Source organism: Trachypithecus francoisi, unplaced genomic scaffold (genome assembly GCF_009764315.1).
Source record: "Trachypithecus francoisi isolate TF-2019V2 unplaced genomic scaffold, Tfra_2.0 Lachesis_group14, whole genome shotgun sequence".
Taxonomy (NCBI): Eukaryota; Metazoa; Chordata; class Mammalia; order Primates; family Cercopithecidae; genus Trachypithecus; species Trachypithecus francoisi.
In genome coordinates this window covers 58,443,864-58,462,780 of record NW_022681459.1, presented here as the reverse complement: position 1 = coordinate 58,462,780, position 18,917 = coordinate 58,443,864, and the positions used below count along the sequence as shown (strand labels likewise).

General features: G+C 47.9%; 1 protein-coding gene across 2 annotated transcripts in view; it reads right to left on the bottom strand.

Annotated features, from left to right (window-relative positions):
- The window catches only part of EFCAB6 (EF-hand calcium binding domain 6), a 308,815-nt gene that overhangs the window by 13,174 nt on the left and 276,724 nt on the right, over positions 1–18,917 (bottom strand). For both annotated transcript variants that reach the window (XM_033233690.1, XM_033233691.1), the window contains exon 28: positions 16,686–16,913. In XM_033233690.1, coding sequence (XP_033089581.1) covers positions 16,686–16,913 — 228 coding nt within the window. The remainder of the gene's footprint in view (positions 1–16,685; positions 16,914–18,917) is intronic.

Here is an 18,917-nt window from a genome sequence, read left to right as displayed (position 1 = left end):
ATGTGACTTCGGCATCTCAGACCTCACCAGCGCCAAGTGCAGTAACCCGCCAGACAGGAATCAGCTCCGCCACCTCTGTGTCCTCCAGGACCATTGGCCAAAACCACTAGGCAGGCAGCTCCCCTGACACCTTCCCTCACGGTGCCAAAACCGCCTCTGCAGGTAGTCTCTCCCCCTACCACTCCCGGCCTGGAAGCTCCCTGCAGGCTCCTCTGAGAATCAACTTTAAGTGTCAAACATCTGGCAAAGGGGCATACAGCAGGTGCTCAATACTTGATACATGTTTGCTCACTGGCTGAAGTTCCTAAGAGACTCACATGGTCAGACTGGTCAGACCCAGTGGAAGGATGCTTCAAGGTGAGAGCAATGGAAGGGGCGGAACTCTGTTCTGACCCCTTCTCCTGAGGCCCTCTCTGGGAGCAGAAGAGGACAAGCCCCGCAGGGGAGGACCCGGCAGCCTTGTGCCCTCCTGTTTGAGCTGGACTCGGAGCTGAGGAGGCGGAAGATCATGCCGTGAAGAATAAACACCAAGGGAGGTCGGTGTGTGTGCTGACAAATGCCGTGAACACGAAGCTTGGCGGGAGACAATCCCAGGGCTCCCACCTAAGGACCTCCTCTTCTAACAGGGTGGCTGGGGCTGGCCAACTCCCTAATTAAATTCTGTGGTGCAGGCTGGGTGCGGTGGCTCACGACTGTAATCCCACCACTTTGGGAGGCCGAGGCAGGAGGATCACCTGAGGTCAGGCATTTGAGACCAGCCTGGCCAACAGGGTGAAACCCTATCTCTACTAAAAACACAAAAATTAGCTGGGCGTGGTGGTGGGAGCCTGTAAGTCCAGCTACTCAGGAGGCTGACACAGGAGAAGCGCTTGAACCTGGGAGGCGGAGGCTGCAGTGAGCCAAGATCATGCCATTGTACTCCAGCCTGAGCAACAGAGTGAGACTCTATCTCAAAAAAAAAAAAATTCTGTAGTGCAGAGGAGGCCATGAGGGACCACAGGAATCCTATTTTCCTACTTTTATCCTATTTTAATTGAAGGGCCTCAGAATGGGAGGGTGGAGGAGGCATCATCGGAGGAAATAGCCCCTGGCCTGCACGTGGCCTCCAGTCTCCACAGAGGCACCTAGAACACCAGTGGGCCTCACGGGTGCCAGGATGGGGGCTGACGGGCACCACGAGGCTGGACAGACACCGGGGAGACTGGATTCTGAAAAACTGCCAGCCAGTGAGCTTGACATGAAACGTGGGCAAGACGCTGCTGGAGTATGAAAGCATCAAAAGCAAGTGAGTTTCATTAGCGTGGTGAGGTCTGTGCCTGCTCAATTGTCCCGTCTCCTTAAGCCACCAGCTGAACCCTGAGAGACAGCACCATGGGTTCTGACTCTGCTTATGATGCAGAAAAGCAGCAAGAGAGGGCTACTTCCCATCAACAGGGACAAGTCAGGCAACCTGCAGCCGCGGTACTTCCCCCGAGCCTGTGAGGGCGGGCTCACAGGGAACCGAGGGAGGGACGGAACTCCAGAGCTCCAGTCTCCAAGGACAGCCAGACATGCCACTGGCTCTCACCCCTGGCAAGGTGTGGGAGGAAGTGGTGGCAGTCACTGAGGAGGGGAGAAGTCAGTTCATCTTGGAACAAATTCTGAAGGCCACGTGCAGGCTGCCTGTCAGTCCAGGACAGCTGGGGGACCCAAGAACCACGGCGACTCACACCTGCCCCCCCGCCCTTCTCACGCCTCTGCCCCCCGCCCTTCTCACGCCTCTGCCCCCCGCCCTTCTCACGCCTCTGCCCCCGCCCTTCTCACGCCTCTGCCCCCCGCCCTTCTCACGCCTCTGCCCCCCGCCCTTCTCACGCCTCTGCCCCCCGCCCTTCTCACGCCTCTGCCCCCCGCCCTTCTCACGCCTCTGCCCCCCGCCCTTCTCACGCCTCTGCCCCCCGCCCTTCTCACGCCTCTGCCCCCCGCCCTTCTCACGCCTCTGCCCCCCGCCCTTCTCACGCCTCTGCCCCCCGCCCTTCTCACGCCTCTGCCCCCCGCCCTTCTCACCCTCTGCCCCCCGCCCTTCTCACGCCTCTGCCCCCGCCCTTCTCATGCCTCTGCTGGTGCTCTGGATCCACCTGCAAGCCTGAGGTGAGAGAGTGTGTGTGTAGGGGGGGCCACTTCTACCCCCAATAGGATGTAGAAGCCTTAAGCTGCTGCGGAAACACACTAAACTCTCTGCCTCTAGGACAGGGGTAGGAACCCTTCCTTCCTCCACTGGGAACCCCACCCAGGCTCTGGGGGAGGGGAAGGATCAACATCCTTGCAGAATGGGCAGCAACCCCTTGGGCCCGGGGTCTACAAAGCAGAGGTCTGAGGGGACGAGCCCAATAGCCACCAGAGACATGAGGCAGAGTGGGCTGGAAGGGGCTGGAGCAGTGAGAAAGCTTCACCCAAGGTCCAGGATGCCCCCACCCTGTCAGGAGCCCAGCACCAGCAAAGGCAGCAAGAGAGGGAAAGGGACCCCTCCCAGGCACCGATATGAGCTGAGGGAGGTGCAGGAATGCTGAGAAGACCCTCTGGCAGCCCCCATCCCGCACCAAGCCCACAGGCCTCTCTTCTGGCCTCTCCTAGTTCTAAACATTCCTCTCTCCAACCTTCACCTCCGTGTCTTCACCCTCCTCCTTGAGACCAGCTCTGCGTCCACCCACCACTTTGTTTTACCCTATCCTTCATCCTGCCCAGCCCTCACCTCCCTCCTGAACAAAGCTTGGACCCCACACAGCTGCTTCCTCACTCTCACTCCTCCCTCCCCAGCCTCCCCCTGAGCTTACTGGGGAAGCTCCTGCTGTAACTGCCAGACACGCCCACAACCCTTCCCCAGTAAATGTCCCTTGCTGCTCTCTGTGGCAACCCCTCCACACCATTTCCTCTTCCTAAATATCCACTATGGTCCCCTCACTCTCAGCTGATAATCTTACCCCATATTTCATAGAGAAAACACACATTACATCAAATTGACTGCACCTATGCTCCTGCCCCGTAGCTACAGGAGGAGTTCTCAGCTCCTAGCCAGGCCACCCCTCCTCGTGTCTCTGGATGTGGTCTGCCTTCTTGAACTGCAGAGGCTGGGCAGCTAAAAGTTCCTGTGCCCATTTTTCTCTGTAGCAGATACAACAGATACAACTGCCTGCAAGGTGGAAGGAAGCAATGAGCCCAGATGGTGATCAGCTCTTCTGGTCCGCTTTGTGGCAGAGGGGTTTGGTCCCATCCCCTTAGCACCATAGCTGCTGAGCTCTGCTGGGAGGCAGTGGCAGTGGGTTTCTTCTGGAAGAGCCTCCTGGTTGGGCTGGGTTTCTCTTGGCTGCCACGTTCTTGGATGTGGGGACATCCTCCCTGGTTCTCCAGCCCTTCCAGACCTTCTGTAAGAGCCTAATACCCTTCAAAAAAACCTCTTCCTGCTTAAGCTTGCCTATGTGGATACTGCAATCTGCAACTAAGAACCCTGAACAATACACAAAGCAACAAAAAAGTCTGCAGATAAATCAGATAAAAAAGATATTCAGGGCCGGGTGCAGTGGCTCATGCCTGTAATCCCAGCACTTTGGGAGGCTGAGGCGGGCAGATCATGAGGTCAGGAGATTGAGACCATCCTGGCCAACATGGTGAAACCCCGTCTCTACTAAAAATAAAAAATAAAAAATAAAAAATAAATTATCCGGGCGTGGTGGCGGGCACCTGTAGTCCTGGCTATTCAGGAGGCTGAGGCAGGAGAATGGCGTGAACCCGGGAGGCGGAGCTTGCAGTGAGCTGAGATTGTGCCACTGTGCTCTAGCCTGGGCGATAGAGTGAGACTCTGTCTCAAAAAAAAAAAATTATTAATGATTATATTTTTAATTTCAAGGAAGTCTATGTGTCTGTTTAAATGAAAAAAGTCTGACTTGTCAGTTCTGATATTATCTTGCTCCTTGCTGATTTTTAATACCAGTGTTTACTCCTTTAGCTATTTTATATATTGCTTTTCATTCATTTTAATACACATGTCTACTTCTTTAACTATTTTACATATAATCCTGTTAAATTCTCTAGCTAATATCAAATCTCTGAAGTCGAAATCTGTCTTAGCTTGTTTTTGCCAACTCATGTTTATGGTGACTTGCCTCTTCATGTGGTTAGTGATTTTTATTTCATGAAAGAGCTGATATTTGGCTGAATTTAAGCTGGGGGAAATCCCGAGGGGCCTGGACTGCGTATGATTTTCTACGCAGATGATTAGGGTTTGCTTCTTCCACGTGCCAAGGATGCTGGCAGCCTGACGTTGCTTCAGTTCTTCCACCTTGGGGTTCCATGATGGAGAAACCAAAATGGTTTCACAGACTCTAGGCCATGAGCTCCAGGTCTGTGCCCAGCCCGGAGCTCAGAGCTGTGCAGGTTTTCCTCATCCAGCCTTGTGCTGAAGATACAGCCCATCAGGTAACCTGGTTCATGATGCCAAGATCTCCAGGCCTAGAAAAATCTCCAGGCTAATTTTTTGTATTTTTAGTAGAGACGGGGTTTCACCGTGTTAGCCAGGATGATCTCGATCTCCTGACCTCGTGATCCGCCCGCCTTGGCCTCCCAAAGTGCTGGGATTACAGGTGTGAGCCACTATGCCCGGCCCACTGATAAATTTTAAAACATACAATGTGTAGATTAATCAACAGATGAGACACAGGTGAGGAGAGAGAGGATGAACCTGAAGGTAGAGTACAACAGTCCTTGTCAAACCTAAGCACATCAGAATCACCTGGAGGGCCTGCTAACACATGGTTTGGTGGGTCCTACACACACAGTTTCAGATGCCGTAGACATGTTTGGCAGAACACAAAGGCACGACCTGAAAAGCAGTATCAGTGGGAGCCAGAAGATGGTGGAATGATATTTTTTAAAAATTGAGAGGAAATCATTGTCAATTTAAATTCTCTACCCAGAAAAGTTACCTTTAGAAAATATGGTCAAATAAAGATATTTTCAGGCCAGGTGTGGTGGCTCACGCCTGTAATCCCAGTACTTTGGAAGGCTGAGGCGGGCTGATCACCTGAGGTCAGGAGCTCGAGACCAGCTTGGCCAACATGGTGAAACACTGTCTCTACTAAAAATACAAAAAATTAGCCAGGTGTGATGGTGCGTTCCTGTAATCCCAGCTATTTGGCTGAGGCAGGAGAATCAGTTGAATCCAGGAGGCAGAGGTTGTGGCGAGCTGAGATCACGCCACTGCACTCCAGCTTGGGTCATAGAGTGAGATTCCATCTCAAAGAAAAAATACATAAATAAATAAATAAAATAAAATTATCTACGCAGAAAAGTTACCTTTCAAAAATATGGTCAAAAAAGATATTTTCGGCCAGGCGCGGTGGCTCAAGCCTGTAATCCCAGCACTTTGGGAGGCCGAGACGGGCGGATCATGAGGTCAGGAGATCGAGACCATCCTGGCTAACATGGTGAAACCCCGTCTCTACTAAAAAATACAAAAAAACTAGCCGGGTGAGGTGGCGGGCGCCTGTAGTCCCAGCTACTCGGTAGGCTGAGACAGGAGAATGGCGTGAACCCGGGAGGCGGAGCTTGCAGTGAGCTGAGATCCGGCCACTGTACTCCAGCCCGGGCTACAGAGCGAGACTCCGTCTCAAAAAAAAAAAGATATTTTCAGATAAAATCTGAGCGACTTTAAGATCTTAACTAAAGGAAATACTTCATGGAGAAAGAAAATGATCTCAGAGGAAAGGTCTAAGGTGTGAAGAGTGAAGAAGGGGACACCAAATCAATGCCCACTATATAAAACAGTCTGATGATTAATTTGTGGAGAAAAAAACAAGATAGATCTAAAACAACAGACAGTAATGAAATGAAACCTAGGGGAAAATCGGAGTTATGGCAACTCAATCTCATGTGCCCTGTAGAGCTCATGAGGAAGTACAGGAAACCACCAGGGCCGGGAAAGCTGCTAACCCTACAGGCAGGTGAACAAAATCTTGAAAGCCAATTGGCAAAACAGAACCATGAAAAGGCTGATGAACTTTTGACATTGTTTTGTTACATATGATAACATTTCAAGGGCAATAACCACCTTTTGGTTAAAATAACAGAAATAGATATATAATTTCCAAACCAATAGTGGGAAAAAAGGAATTTTAAAAATCTCTGTCTGGCCAGGTGCAGTGGTTCACGCCTGTAATCCCAGCACTTTGGGAGGCTGAGGCGGGTGGATCACAAGGTCAGGAGACCGAGACCATCCTGGCTAACACGGTGAAACCTCGTCTCTACTGAAAATACAAACACAAAATTAGCCGGGCATGGTGGTGGGCGCCTGTAGTCCTAGATACTCTGGAGGCTGAGGTGGGACAATGGCATGAACCCGGGAGGTGGAGTTTTCAGTGAGCCATGATCATGCCACTGCACTCCAGCCTGGGTGACAGAGCGAGACTCCATCTCAAAAAAAAAAAAAAATAAATAAATAAATAAAAAATAAATAAAATAAAGAAAACAATATAAAAGAGATGAGCACTAAATGGAAAGCACATTTGATGACAGAAATAAATTCAGAAATATCAGTAATCACAGCAAATGTAAATGGATCAAACATCCACATAAATAAATGAGATTATTAGATTGTAATTTTAAAAAATCCAGCTAGGCAAGGTGGTTCAAGTCTGTAATCCCAGTCCTTTGGGATTAGGCCGCAGCAGGTGGATTATTTCAGGTCAGGAGTTTGAGACAAGCCCGGCCAACATGGTGAAACCCCGTTTCTACTAAAAATACAAAAATTAGCCAGGCGTGGTGGTGCTCATCTGTAATCCCAGCTACTTCGGAGGCTGAGGCGGAAGAATCGCTTGAACCAGGAGGTGGAGGTTGCAGTGAGCCGAGACCATTGACATTTGTAATACATGCATATAAAACATAAGCTACAGAAGGGCCAAATAGTTTTTTAAAAGTTGGAAATAGATACACCAAGCAAATATTAAATTTACAAAAACTGGGGTAGTTATACTAATATCACATAAGATAGACTTCAGGCCACAAATTATTTTCCAGGCATAAAGAGGGCTATTATGTAATGATTAAAGGGTCAATTCAAGGCCAGGCATGGTGGCTCACACCTGTGATCCCAGCACTTTGGGAGGCTGAGGCAGGCAGATCACTTGAGGTCAGGAGTTTGAGACCAGCCTGGCCAACATGGTGAAGACTCGCCTCTACTAAAAATACAAAAATTATCTGGGTGTGGTGGTGTGTGCCTGTAATCCCAGCTACTTGGGAGCCTGAGGCAGGAGAATTGCTTGAACCCAGGAGATGGAGGCTGCAGTGAGCCAAGATCAAGCCACTGCACTCCAGCCTGGGTGACAGAGCGAGACTCTATCTCAAAAAAAAAAAAAAAAAAAAAAAAAATCAACTCACTAGGAGGATGAGTTCTGAATCTATATACATTTAATTTAAAGAAGAACTAACCATGAGTGCACATATATATGTGGTAATAAAAATGGACAGAATAATAGGAAATGGATACATCTATTACTACAGTGAGTGATTTCAACATACCGCTTAGTGATGGATGGGCCAAAGAGACAAAAAGGACGATGAGTTTTTGAAGGGCATACATAAGGAGCTTTTATTCAGCATATGCGGAACCCTTCGTTCAGCCACTGGAGGCTGTGCATACCATCCACCCACAAAGGGAACATCCATAAAAATGACTACACATCAGATCTCAAAATATTTCCAAGAACTGATGTCATTCAGATTATATTTTCTGATTAAAATGGAGTTAACTGGCAAATTAATAACTTTAAAAATCCATGTATTTGGAAACAAAAGAGAGCACTTTTAAATGTTTTATGGATCAAGGAAGGAATCAAAATGGAAATAAAAACTATGGAGAACTGAATTATAATTTAAAACTACATATCAAAACTTGGATGTAGCTAAAGTGGTAATTAGAAGGAAATATATACTTTTAAATGCTCATTAAGAAAAGAAGAACAGCTGAAATCAGAAAGCTTTGTCTAACTTATACTGAAGCCGAAGGAATAATAAAGAGTAGAAATTAATAGAAATTTAATATCAACTAAACGAAAAGTTGATAATTTGAAGAGACTAACCAAAATAGGCAAATTCTGGCAAGATTAAGCCAGGAGAAAAATAACATTAGAAAGAAAAAATAAGGTCTAGCTATAGATTCAGCAGACATTAAAAAGATAAGAGGACACTGTTAGTGATTTTATACTAATAAATTTGAAAACTTGGAGAAAAATGGACAGATTTCCGTAGAAAAGATAAGCCACCCAGACTGACAAAATGAAGAAAGCCTGAATGGCTCTATAATCCTGAAAGAAATTTAGCAGTTAAAAAAATCTCCCCATAAAGAAAACGCTGGGCCTTGGTGGCTTCATAAGCATTTCTACTCAATGTTCAATAAATGGGTAGCGCCAATCTCACCCAAATTATTCTGGAAAAACAGAAAATGGGGATTAACTAAAAATGCCATCTCCAAAGCTAGTTAATATTGACACCAAAGCCAGACACAGACAGTAAGAGAAAAGAAAATTCATGAATGCAAATTATACAATAAAAACTTGCAAACTGAATCCTGTACTGCAAAATCGCTTTCCGTACCTCATGAGCAAGTGTGGCATATACCAGGAATTCAAGTTTAGTTTAACATTAGAAAGTCCGTTAATGTAATTCACTATATTGAGAAATTGAACCCAAAAAACTACATGTGTAATCTCAATAGATACAGGAAAAGCACTGGATAAAATTCAACATCTGTTCATGGTAAACAGCTCTTAGCCAAATAGGAATAAAAGGGAACTTCTATACTTAATAAACAATATCTACAAAAGTGGCTTGAGAAAACATATCGAAGCTTGACATTTTTTAAACATTTCTGTTAAAATCAAGGACAAAACATCTTTTAGCTATCTATTACAGTTTCTCTTCAACGTGGAACTGTAGGTTCTAGACATTGCTATAAGGCAAGAAAAAGAAATGGAAGTATGGAGATCAGAAAGGAAACTCTGACTGCCGTAATTCACAGATATTATTTAAGTGTATTATTTACACTCAAAAGAATCTGACACATTATTAGAATTAATAAGAGAATTTAGCAAGGTAGCTACACTAGCAACAAACAAAAAGTGTAACTTAGGAAAATACCTCTGGAAACATTTTATCATAATAAAAATATAAAGAACTTAAGGATGCAAAAGACCTCTAGGCAGAAAATTATAGAACTAAATTAAAGACAGTAAAGAAAACTGACTTTGAGAGACAGAGAGAATATGTTGGCACGTTGGGAGGCTCAGTATTGAAAAGCTGTTATTCCTCCCCATAGAGATACAATGATTTAATGCAATTCCAATACAAATTTCAGCAGAGTTCTTTGTGGAAATTCACCAGACGATGCTAACCTCTCCTTGATAAGCCAGGGCTAAGATGAAGGCAGACACCCCTGAGGAAGAGGAACCAGGTGGGAGGGCTTGCCCTGACCAACATCAAGACACTTAAAGCTAAAGTAATTTAGATACGGAGGTATCAGTTCAAGGATGGGGAAAAAGGAAAGACGGATGGAACACAATGGAGGCCAGAAACAGCCCCACGTCTGTGTGGGAACAGCGCGTACCCGACAGCCTGGGTGTTGCAGGTCAGTGAGGAACTCACAGAATTCAAAACATGGTGTTGGGAAAACTGTTCTTTCAGACAAAAACAATTGTGGATCTGTGCTTTTTATAAATGAAAAAAAATTATCTCAGGTGTATTAAAACATAAAGTGAAAACTTAAAAACCCATAGTAGAGGATATAGGTTAATTTTTTTTTCTTTGAGATGGAGTCTCGCTCTGCCAATCAGGCTGGAGTGCAGTGGTGCAATCTCAGCTCACTGCAGCCTCTGCCTCCCTGGTTCAAGCGATTCTCCTGCCTCAGCCTCCAGAGTAGCTAGGATTACAGGCAACCCGCCACCATGCCTGGCTAATTTTTGGATTTTTAGTCTACGATAGGGTTTCGCCATGTTGACAAGACTGGTCTTGAACTCCTGACCTCAGGTGATCTGACCGCCCCGGCCTTCCAAAGTGCTGGGATTACAGGGGTGAGCCACCGTGCCTGGTCAGGTTAATGTTTTTGTTACCGTGGGATAGGTAAGGATCTCTTAAACCGTGCCCGGTCAGGTTAATGTTTTTGTTACCGTGGGATAGGTAAGGATCTCTTAACCAGAGCACAAAGTGGAAACTGGCAATAAAAAGGTGGATACATTTAGTTACATGAATTCAACCAATGTGGTTTTCTTCTTCTTTCATCAAAAGATGCATATACACAGTGACAAAGAATCCAGGCCTCAGATGGCTCCAGGTTCTCCTCCCATGTGATCAGTGGCTGGCCAGTTGCTTTTTTCTGGTTTCTCCTCATCTCCTTGACTTCCCAACACCAGGAAGACCCAGAACTCAGCCCTCTCCCAGCTGCGCCCCTGTCAGTTCAGGCCACTCTACATGCATGGGACCTCCAGGGGCCTTTCCTCTGGGCTCCAGCCCTGGCCACCCACCTCCCGCTCCACATCGTCCCTTGCACACCCAGCTGTGGCATTCTCAATCCATCAGGCCTGACGCCAATTCCATCCTCGCTTCTCCCATAGCACCCTGCCTCCTCTCTCTGGCCAGTTTCTCATCTTTGCTCCCCCTTTCTCTTCCACACCCCACACCACAAGCACATTCTGTGGGCTCCAACTCTGAGACATTCATGATTCCATCTCTCCTGATCACCTCCCTTGCCCGGGATCACAGTCCAGTCACCCCCTTGGGTCTGTTCTCCCCCCCGACTCTGCCCTCGTCTGACCTCCAGGCCACAGTCCACATAGCAGCCAGAGTGATGCTGTTTAGAGCTGAAGTCAATTGCCCTGACAGACAGCCCTTATGCTCAGGGTTCCAGGCCCCTCTTGTCATTGTGAATAAAAGACAGCAAACCCCTTGGGCTCACAGCCTACCTAGTCCAGCTCCCTGCTCTGACCCCAGCCCACACCGCCTGCCCCCTCCACAGTGCTGGCTTCTTACTCCTCAGACTCCTTCCACGTCACCTGGCCATGCACAATCCTTCTCCCCAGGAACCTCTGCTCCCAGATTCCCCCTACCTGGCCACCAGGTCTCTATCCCTGCGTGTCACCTTCTCAGGACATCTTCCCTGACGAACATACTCACAAGTGCACCCCTCCTCAGCTCGCTATCCCCTCCTCCTTTCCTGGTTTATTTCCCCTGTGGCATTTATCACCCTAAACACACCAGGCATTTCACTATTTCATTCCCTGTTTGAATATCCCTGCAAGAATGGAGGCTCCACAAGGAAAAGGTCTGTCCATCTGCAGCTGGCAGCAGCTCGAACCAGCACCCGCACACCTCCTGCTTCCCGTGTTCCCTCTGCCTATGCCGCTCTCTCCTGTCTCCTCTTAGAGGCAACTCCCACAAACCCAACCCCTGTCCTCAGGGAAACCCAACCGACCCTTCAGTCTGGGCCAGGCCCCTGCTACGCCCTCTCAGTCTACTACATGCCCCTTCAGAGCAGGGAGCAGCATGTCAGGACCTCAGGAACGCACACCTGCCATTTGGTGTGTCTCCTCCTCCCTGGCTGCGAACTCAAAGGAGCCAGGAAGCAAACCCACCATGGTGCCCCAGGGCCCAGCATCATCACCCTGTGTGCCATGGGCCTTCTAAACCTGGATGCATGCTGCCTTTGTGCACTGTGTGGCTCATCAAGACAGACAGTCATGTGCCTAAGAACGTGCACGAGTGTCCCAGGGGGCTTGGCTGGACGATGGAGACTCAAGGTCAGGGTGTCAAGGAGTGAGGGGGTGAGAGTGGTAACATGGGGGTGTGGTCAGGAAAGGCTTTGCTCTGCATGGAGTCAGGAAGGAGGAGTAGACGTTGAAAGACACAGGGGCAGGGGCCGGCAGAGGCAGCAGCAAGCTGAGGTGGGGAAGGCTGAAGTTCAGCCTGGGTGGAGCGGAGGGTACCTGGAGGAGCCTGGGGGGTACTGTGCACCCCCACTTCACAGAGGGGACACAAGCTCAGAGAGGCTGAGCACCTCGTCCAGGGTCACACAGCGGGATGAGAGCAGAAGCAGGACTGAAACCTAAGTCCACCTGCTGGAAGGGTTTTGTTTTCCGTAAGCATCATTCTCGCTCCCTAGGGGTGTCTGTTTTAGAAATATCACGTGTAAAATGTTCAGAAGGCCGGGCATGGGGGCTCAGGCCTGTCATCCTCACACTTTGGGAGGCCGAGGTGGGTGGATCACCTGAGGTCAGGAGTTCAAGACCAGCCTAACCAATATGGTGAAACCCTGTCTCTACAAAAACTACAAAAATTAGTTGGGCATGGTGGCGGGCACCTGTAGTCCCAGTTACTCGAGAGGCTGAGATAGGAGAATTGCTTGAACCCAAGAGGCAGAGGTTGTAGTGAGTCGAGTTTGCACCAATGCATTCCAACCTGCAGGACAGAGGGAGACTCTGTCTCAAAAAAAAAAAATTCAGAAATGTTTAACAGTTCCTTTCCCTAATACATCTGCATATTAAAAGTCCTCAAGCAATCACTGTGGGCTGATCTAAATTGCTTTGCAAAAAGAGGCCCTTGCTGTGGGTCTATTGTCTTAAGTAACACCCAAGCAGACCCAGTTCCCACCGCCTTTTATCACACGCTTTCTGCAGAGCCACGAAGACCCGTCCGTTTTCAACTCATCAGCTCTGCAAGTTGCTCTCCTTTCCCGAAAGGTTAATTGCACCAAAGGTTTTCAAAAGATGTGTCACTTCCTTCACTTACAGAGCTCAATAAGTCAAGAGAGCTGGCCCCTCACGTTCGTGACTGTTGGATTTTTTTAAAGTAGGAGATAAGTTTTTATAATGTAGATAAACCAAGTCATGAAATATGGAGCTAACTGTAATTTAATATGGTTGAACTGTCCCCAGCGTCTTCTGCGAGCTCTTTCAAATAATGGGTCTAGACATGTTTAGAGTACAAATGACCCCCATGTCACACTTGACCAGGAACCTTGCCTTCGACCAAGAAGGTCCCCAGCAAAGTAACTCATGCAAGGAGGAAACGCATGTACCTCTGGGCTTTTGCTGTTGATCAGCCCATCCAGGCGCATTTGCCCCAAGTATAGCACAATCTCTGCCAATCATCCCTCAACGTATTAGATTGGTGCAAAAGTAATTGCGGTATTTACTTTCAATGGTAAAGACTGCAATTACTTTTGCACCAACCTAATATTGGTGCCAGAGTTTGGGGTTCTTGATGAGGACTGTATTGGAGACATATCAGCTTATTTTTATTTAAAAAATTTTTTTTCCTTCAACTTTTATTTTAGTTTCAAGGGTACATGTGCAGGTTTGTTACATAGGTAAAGGGGTGGCATGGTGGTTTGCTGCACAGATCATCCCATCACCTAGGTATGAAGCCCAGCACCCATGAGCTATTCTTCCTGATGGTCTCCCTCCTCTCGGACCTCAACAGGCTCCAGCGTGTGCTAGTCCCCCATGTGTTCATGTGTTCTCATCATTAAGCTCCCACTTACAAGTGAGAACATGCAGTGTTTGGTTTTCTGTTCCTGTGTTAGTTTGCTGAGGATAACGGCTTCTAACTCCATCCGTGTCCCTGCAAAGGACATGATCTTTTCCTTTTTTTTTTTTTGTTTTTTTTTTGAGACAGAGTCTTGCTCTTTTGCCCAGGCTGGAGTGCAGTGGTGTGATCTTGGCTCACTGCAACCTCTGCCTCCCAGGTTCATGCGATTCTCCTGCCTTAGCCTCCTGAGCAGCTGGGACTACAGATGCGTGCCACCATGCCCAGTTAATTTTTTTGTATTTTTAGTAGAGACGGGGTTTCACCATATTGGCCAGGCTGGTCTCGAACTCCTGACCTTATGATCTACCCACCTCAGCCTCCCAAAATGCTGGGATTACAGGCGTGAACCACTGTGCCGGGCCTCTTATTCCTTTTTATGGCTGCATAGTATTCCATGGTATAGATGTACCACATTTTATTTATCCAGCCTATCACTGATGGGCATTTAGTTTTTTCTTTGTCTTTGCTATTGTGCAAAGTGCTGCAATGTACGTACGTGTGTGTATCTTTATAATGGAATGATTTATATTCCTTGGGGTATATACCCAGTAATGGGATTGCTTGGTCATATGGTATTACTGTCTCTAGGTTTTTGAGAAATCACCACAGTATCCACGATGGCTAAACGAACTGACACTCCCAACTTCTACCAACAGTGTAGAAGCATTCCTTTTTCTCTGTAACTTTACCAGCATCTGTTGTTTTTTGACTTTTAAGTAATAGCCATTCTGAGTGGTGTGAGATGGTATCTCATTGTGGTTTTAATTTGCATTTCTCTAATGCTCAGTGATGTTGAGCTTTTTTTCATATGTTTGTTGGCTGCATGTAAGAGACATGTCAGCTTATTTTTAGAAAGCCAAGTTTAAAAATAAGTGCTTAATTTGGTTGGGGAAGGGGCTTGATGTGCTGAGGATGGTGAAGTTTTCTTAGTGGACAATTAAAATCAAATTCTGTGTGATGAATGCCAGATATGTCAGCGTGTCATTCATTTCAATCTATAATTAGAGTAAAATTTTACTCATTTGGATGAAATAAAAAAACCTTTATTAGTAAAACCTTGATTACTTGGCCCCATAGAATAATCAATGCAACTGTATTAATTTCCAAGGCTTATTTCGTTTATGCTGAGAGAAGTATTTGCAAATACAGATCTTGCTCAGCTTTGATGTGCGGTGGGGCAGGATCATTTGGAAACAGCCTTGAATTTTGCTTAGCAAAAATGATCACACCAAAATGCCTGAGAAAGGTGATATTTTAGGAATGTTCAACCTGATAGTCACATTCTTAATGTCTTTATGGAATGCATTCTTGGGGCAGTGAGTTCAGAGCCGTGAGTAGGGCCGGGGGTGACTGCGATGATCACGCTTCCCTGTGAATACTTCCAAGACCTTACCCTGCAACTCTGATAAAATGAGACAAGATGTTGGAATGGTCCAGTTTTAGAGGCAAAAGAGTGACATTTCCATGCAGTGTCTGCAGGGAACTCCCTGGGCTGAGACTGAGCAGAACCAGGAGGAAGGAGGGAGGCAGAGCTGCTTTGTAAATGTTTGGGGATGTTATGTTTTAATCTGAATTATTCTCTGGGAATGGGACATTGATGCATTTGAGAACTAGAGAGGGCCTGTAGCTGTGCATTTTCTGAGTGAAGGGAAATCTACTTCTGTAACTGGATCAGTGGTGCTCTGTATTACTTGACTGATTAGCCGAGAACGGCTTCCAAGAATGGTGAAGGGCTGTCCATTCACCAGCACGTACTAAGCACCCACTCAGTGCCCTGTACTGCTTTGGCATTTAGGGCACAATGAGGAACAAAGCAACCTGGGGCACTGATCCCCTGGTGCCAGTGTTCAGTGTGACTATAGATGGGGGGCAGGCTGGGCAGGTGCTCCCTTCCCTCCCACAGCTGCCATGGCAAGGCAGACTCTGAGGATGCTATCCCACTGGGAGGTGCTCTTGGCCTTGGAAGGCCATGAAGAGCCAAAGAGGCCCAGGGGAGCAGGTTGTCAGAGCCTTTGAGTCAAAGAAGAGCTCAGTCCAGTCCTTAGGGGAGGAAGCTGGGAAGAAACTCCTGCTGGGGATTCTGTGATAGGGAGGAGGATCTTAGAGAGGCAGGGCCTGTGTCCAGCCTGTGCACAGTGGAGAGGCCCGCCGGGGGTGGCATGTACCCAGCACGCTTAGAGCAGCGGCCCGGAGCATCCCACACTGCCAGCGGCAGCACCAGGTCGTAGCAAGGAGAAGGCAGGTTGGGGTGACGGGAGGAGCACCAGCCTCCCGCCAGGGTCTGTGACCCTCCAGGCATGGGGACAGATTGCCCACCCTCTTTGGACCATGTGGAGTCTTAATTAGGGAAAACGAATCAGACTGGTGGGAACAGGAGAAAGCAAAATGAAAAAGCAGGTAAGCTCTAAGTCTGCCTTTCTTCATAGTCCAGAACATGTAGCCCTCCTGCGCAGATAACTCAACAATCTTCCTGTGCCCAGCTATCACCAGACCCTTGGCTTATAGAAAAATGCAAGGTAGCTCACTGCAACCCTGGTGTTTTCAGTCCTTTACAAAGCCTTCTTCAGCACCAAGCACAAGCACCATCGTATAAAATCCCCAGCAAACCTTTGTCTTTTTGCAGTCAGGTTTTCTCTTGCTGACTTGCCCCTTGTACCCTTGCAATGTATTTTCATACTTTTTCCAATACATCTGCCTTTTTTACCTACAACTGTCTTGGTACATTCTTTTTACTGCCTGTGCAACACCGGCCCCAGATAGTTGCTGCCCATGACAGACCCAGACCACATTACCTCTGGGATGCTCCAGGGAAGGGAGAAAGAGTGTGCGAGCTGAAGCAGAGTTTAGTTTGATTTTAAAAGTAACAGTGACATAATTTGTACCCTGATGAAAATGGTGTAATTCATAGTTGTTACATAAACAGAAGGCTCCTGTGAATCTTCAGGAAGATTGAAAAACAAAATAATAAAACTGCAAGCATTTAAAAGACAGAGAACAGTCTTAAACTCTGTACATTCTGGCCAGAGACCGGGCTGACGCTCAGCCGACGGTGTGCAGGGTGAGGACTAGCTTGCGTTTCTTACCTGTTCGTCTGTCAGGATTTGGACGTTGCGATTACAAACGGCCCTAAACTCCTCTCTGGAGATGGTGTTCGTTTTCATGGTGTCAAAATTCTCAAACTCCTGGGTGATGGCATGGTAATGGGAAGTCACTGCTTTCTGGAGGCGAGCCAGGATGTCTCTGCTGGCCACGGCCTTGGGAGAGGTAGGCGGTGGGCCTTGTGGCATTTTCTCAGCCCACTCATCAGCTGTCTGGACAAAATAGAATGGAAATTGACCCATGTGAGAAATAATCAACCACCTCTTGCTCTGGGCTCCTCACCCAGGGCAAGTCCCAGGTAGACCCAGCGTGGTGGGGAGGAGAGGCCAGAAGACAGCTGCAGCCTGGAGGTGGGTTCAGGCAGCCTCCAGCCCCAAGTCAGGCCCTGCTGAGCAGAAGCCTGGGTTTCCTGCCATGAAGGATCCAGTGAGTTCCCCATGGGGCAGAGCAGTGGCCCTGGAAGGTTGGGCGGCCAGCACGGAGCCCAGCCCTGGGGAGGGTACACTGTTGACTCTCATCTATTCACGCCTTCAGTCTGTCTTTGGGTTAGATTAACAAACACAGTGTAAGCATTCCCTGAGAGGCCAGGGAAAGAACAGGGATTAGCACCCACGTGTTTTCATTTCAGAATGACAGTTTAGTTGATTACTCACAGTGGTCAAAATTTGAAAGGGGGGTTTTGATGACTGTTGTGCCATTAGGCTGTAGCTAAATGTTCCTTTGTGAAACTCACAAAGTTTCACAAAGTCTGAAACTTTGTGAGACCCACAGGGGAATTAAGTGCCGTGGCGTCTGCTAAGGACGACCTCCCCACAGTGGGCAGGTTCCCAGGCCTGGGTTAGCGTTCTTCCCCACTCCTTGGGCACTGGAAGTCTAGGGGTTGGGGCGTGGTTCAGGTCCTCGTGACACTGTCCATGGTGCTAAGGAGTCCAGAGGAGGGATGTGTACCTAGCCAGGGCTGGGAGATTTCCTGGGAGGAGGAGGATTTAGCCGTGGAGAAAGAGGGACATCAGAAGGATTCTTTTACTGATGTGCTGGCAAGAGGGCTTGTGGCCAGATGAGCTGGGAGGGGCCCGCGGAGGGCGGCATCCCACCTTCATCATCTGTGGATGCTCACTGTGGCAGACACACATGACAGAGGGAAGAGCCAGCAAGGGAAGTTACTCAGTGAGCAGCAGTGGATGATGACAATTGCAAGGGGCCTTATCCTGGGGCCAGTCAGGACGAGGCACTGGGGAGACCTGGCCCCATGTTGAAGTCAGGCTTGGGAAACTGGGGCCCAGGGGATGAAGTGAGTGGGGCAGCAGAGTCTTGAGCCTCCTACAAAGAGGCAGGGGTCGGGGTGGGGGGAAATGGGCGGGGCCTGGGAAGCAGCTCTGACGTGCATCTACTTGCTGCAATTAGAGAAAGGCTCCCAAAGCCAGGCCTGTGGCTGCTGCATCAACAGGGCAGCTTGTGGAGTACGCTGACCTGGAAGGGGAGAGGCTAGAAGATAGGCATGGGAGTCCGGAACAGGTAAGATTCACAAGGTGACCACACAAGAAAGCTGTTCCTGTACCTGGGTGTATTCTGAGATATACTGGGTTTCCCCACATCAAAACCCACCATGGCTGTTAGTGTTGATACCAGCTCCTACCATGTACCTCAGTGCCATGCAAAGGGTTTCACCAGAGTATCACTGATAGCCCCCCAACTCCTACTAAAACTCGGTCATGTTTTATTTTAAGCAACTCCACAGCAATGTATATATTAGATGTTACTGTGCTTTATGACACAGAAGTCTGCATAATGTATAAAGTCTTTCTTACTTTATGAAATTGTACCAAACACAGGATGCTGCTGGGAATGTCCTCAGAAATCTGAAGCTACACACGAACACTCAAGCCAAAGCCCACCACATCCTCCCCATGCAAAGGCTAACGGAGCTTTTATACATCTTCATTTGGAGCCATTTGCAAAGTAAATGAATGTCTTTTTTTATTTTAGAAAATAAAAGTGATATTGCTGATGCATTTTGAGGATCTTTAGGATTCAAACAGTTGCAAAGGCACTTCCCAGATCCACATACACCAGCATTTCTCTTTTTTTTTTTTTTTTTTTTTGAGACGGAGTCTCGCTCTGCCGCCCAGGCTGGAGTGCAGTGGCCGGATCTCAGCTCACTGCAAGCTCCGCCTCCCGGGTTTACGCCATTCTCCTGCCTCAGCCTCCTGAGTAGC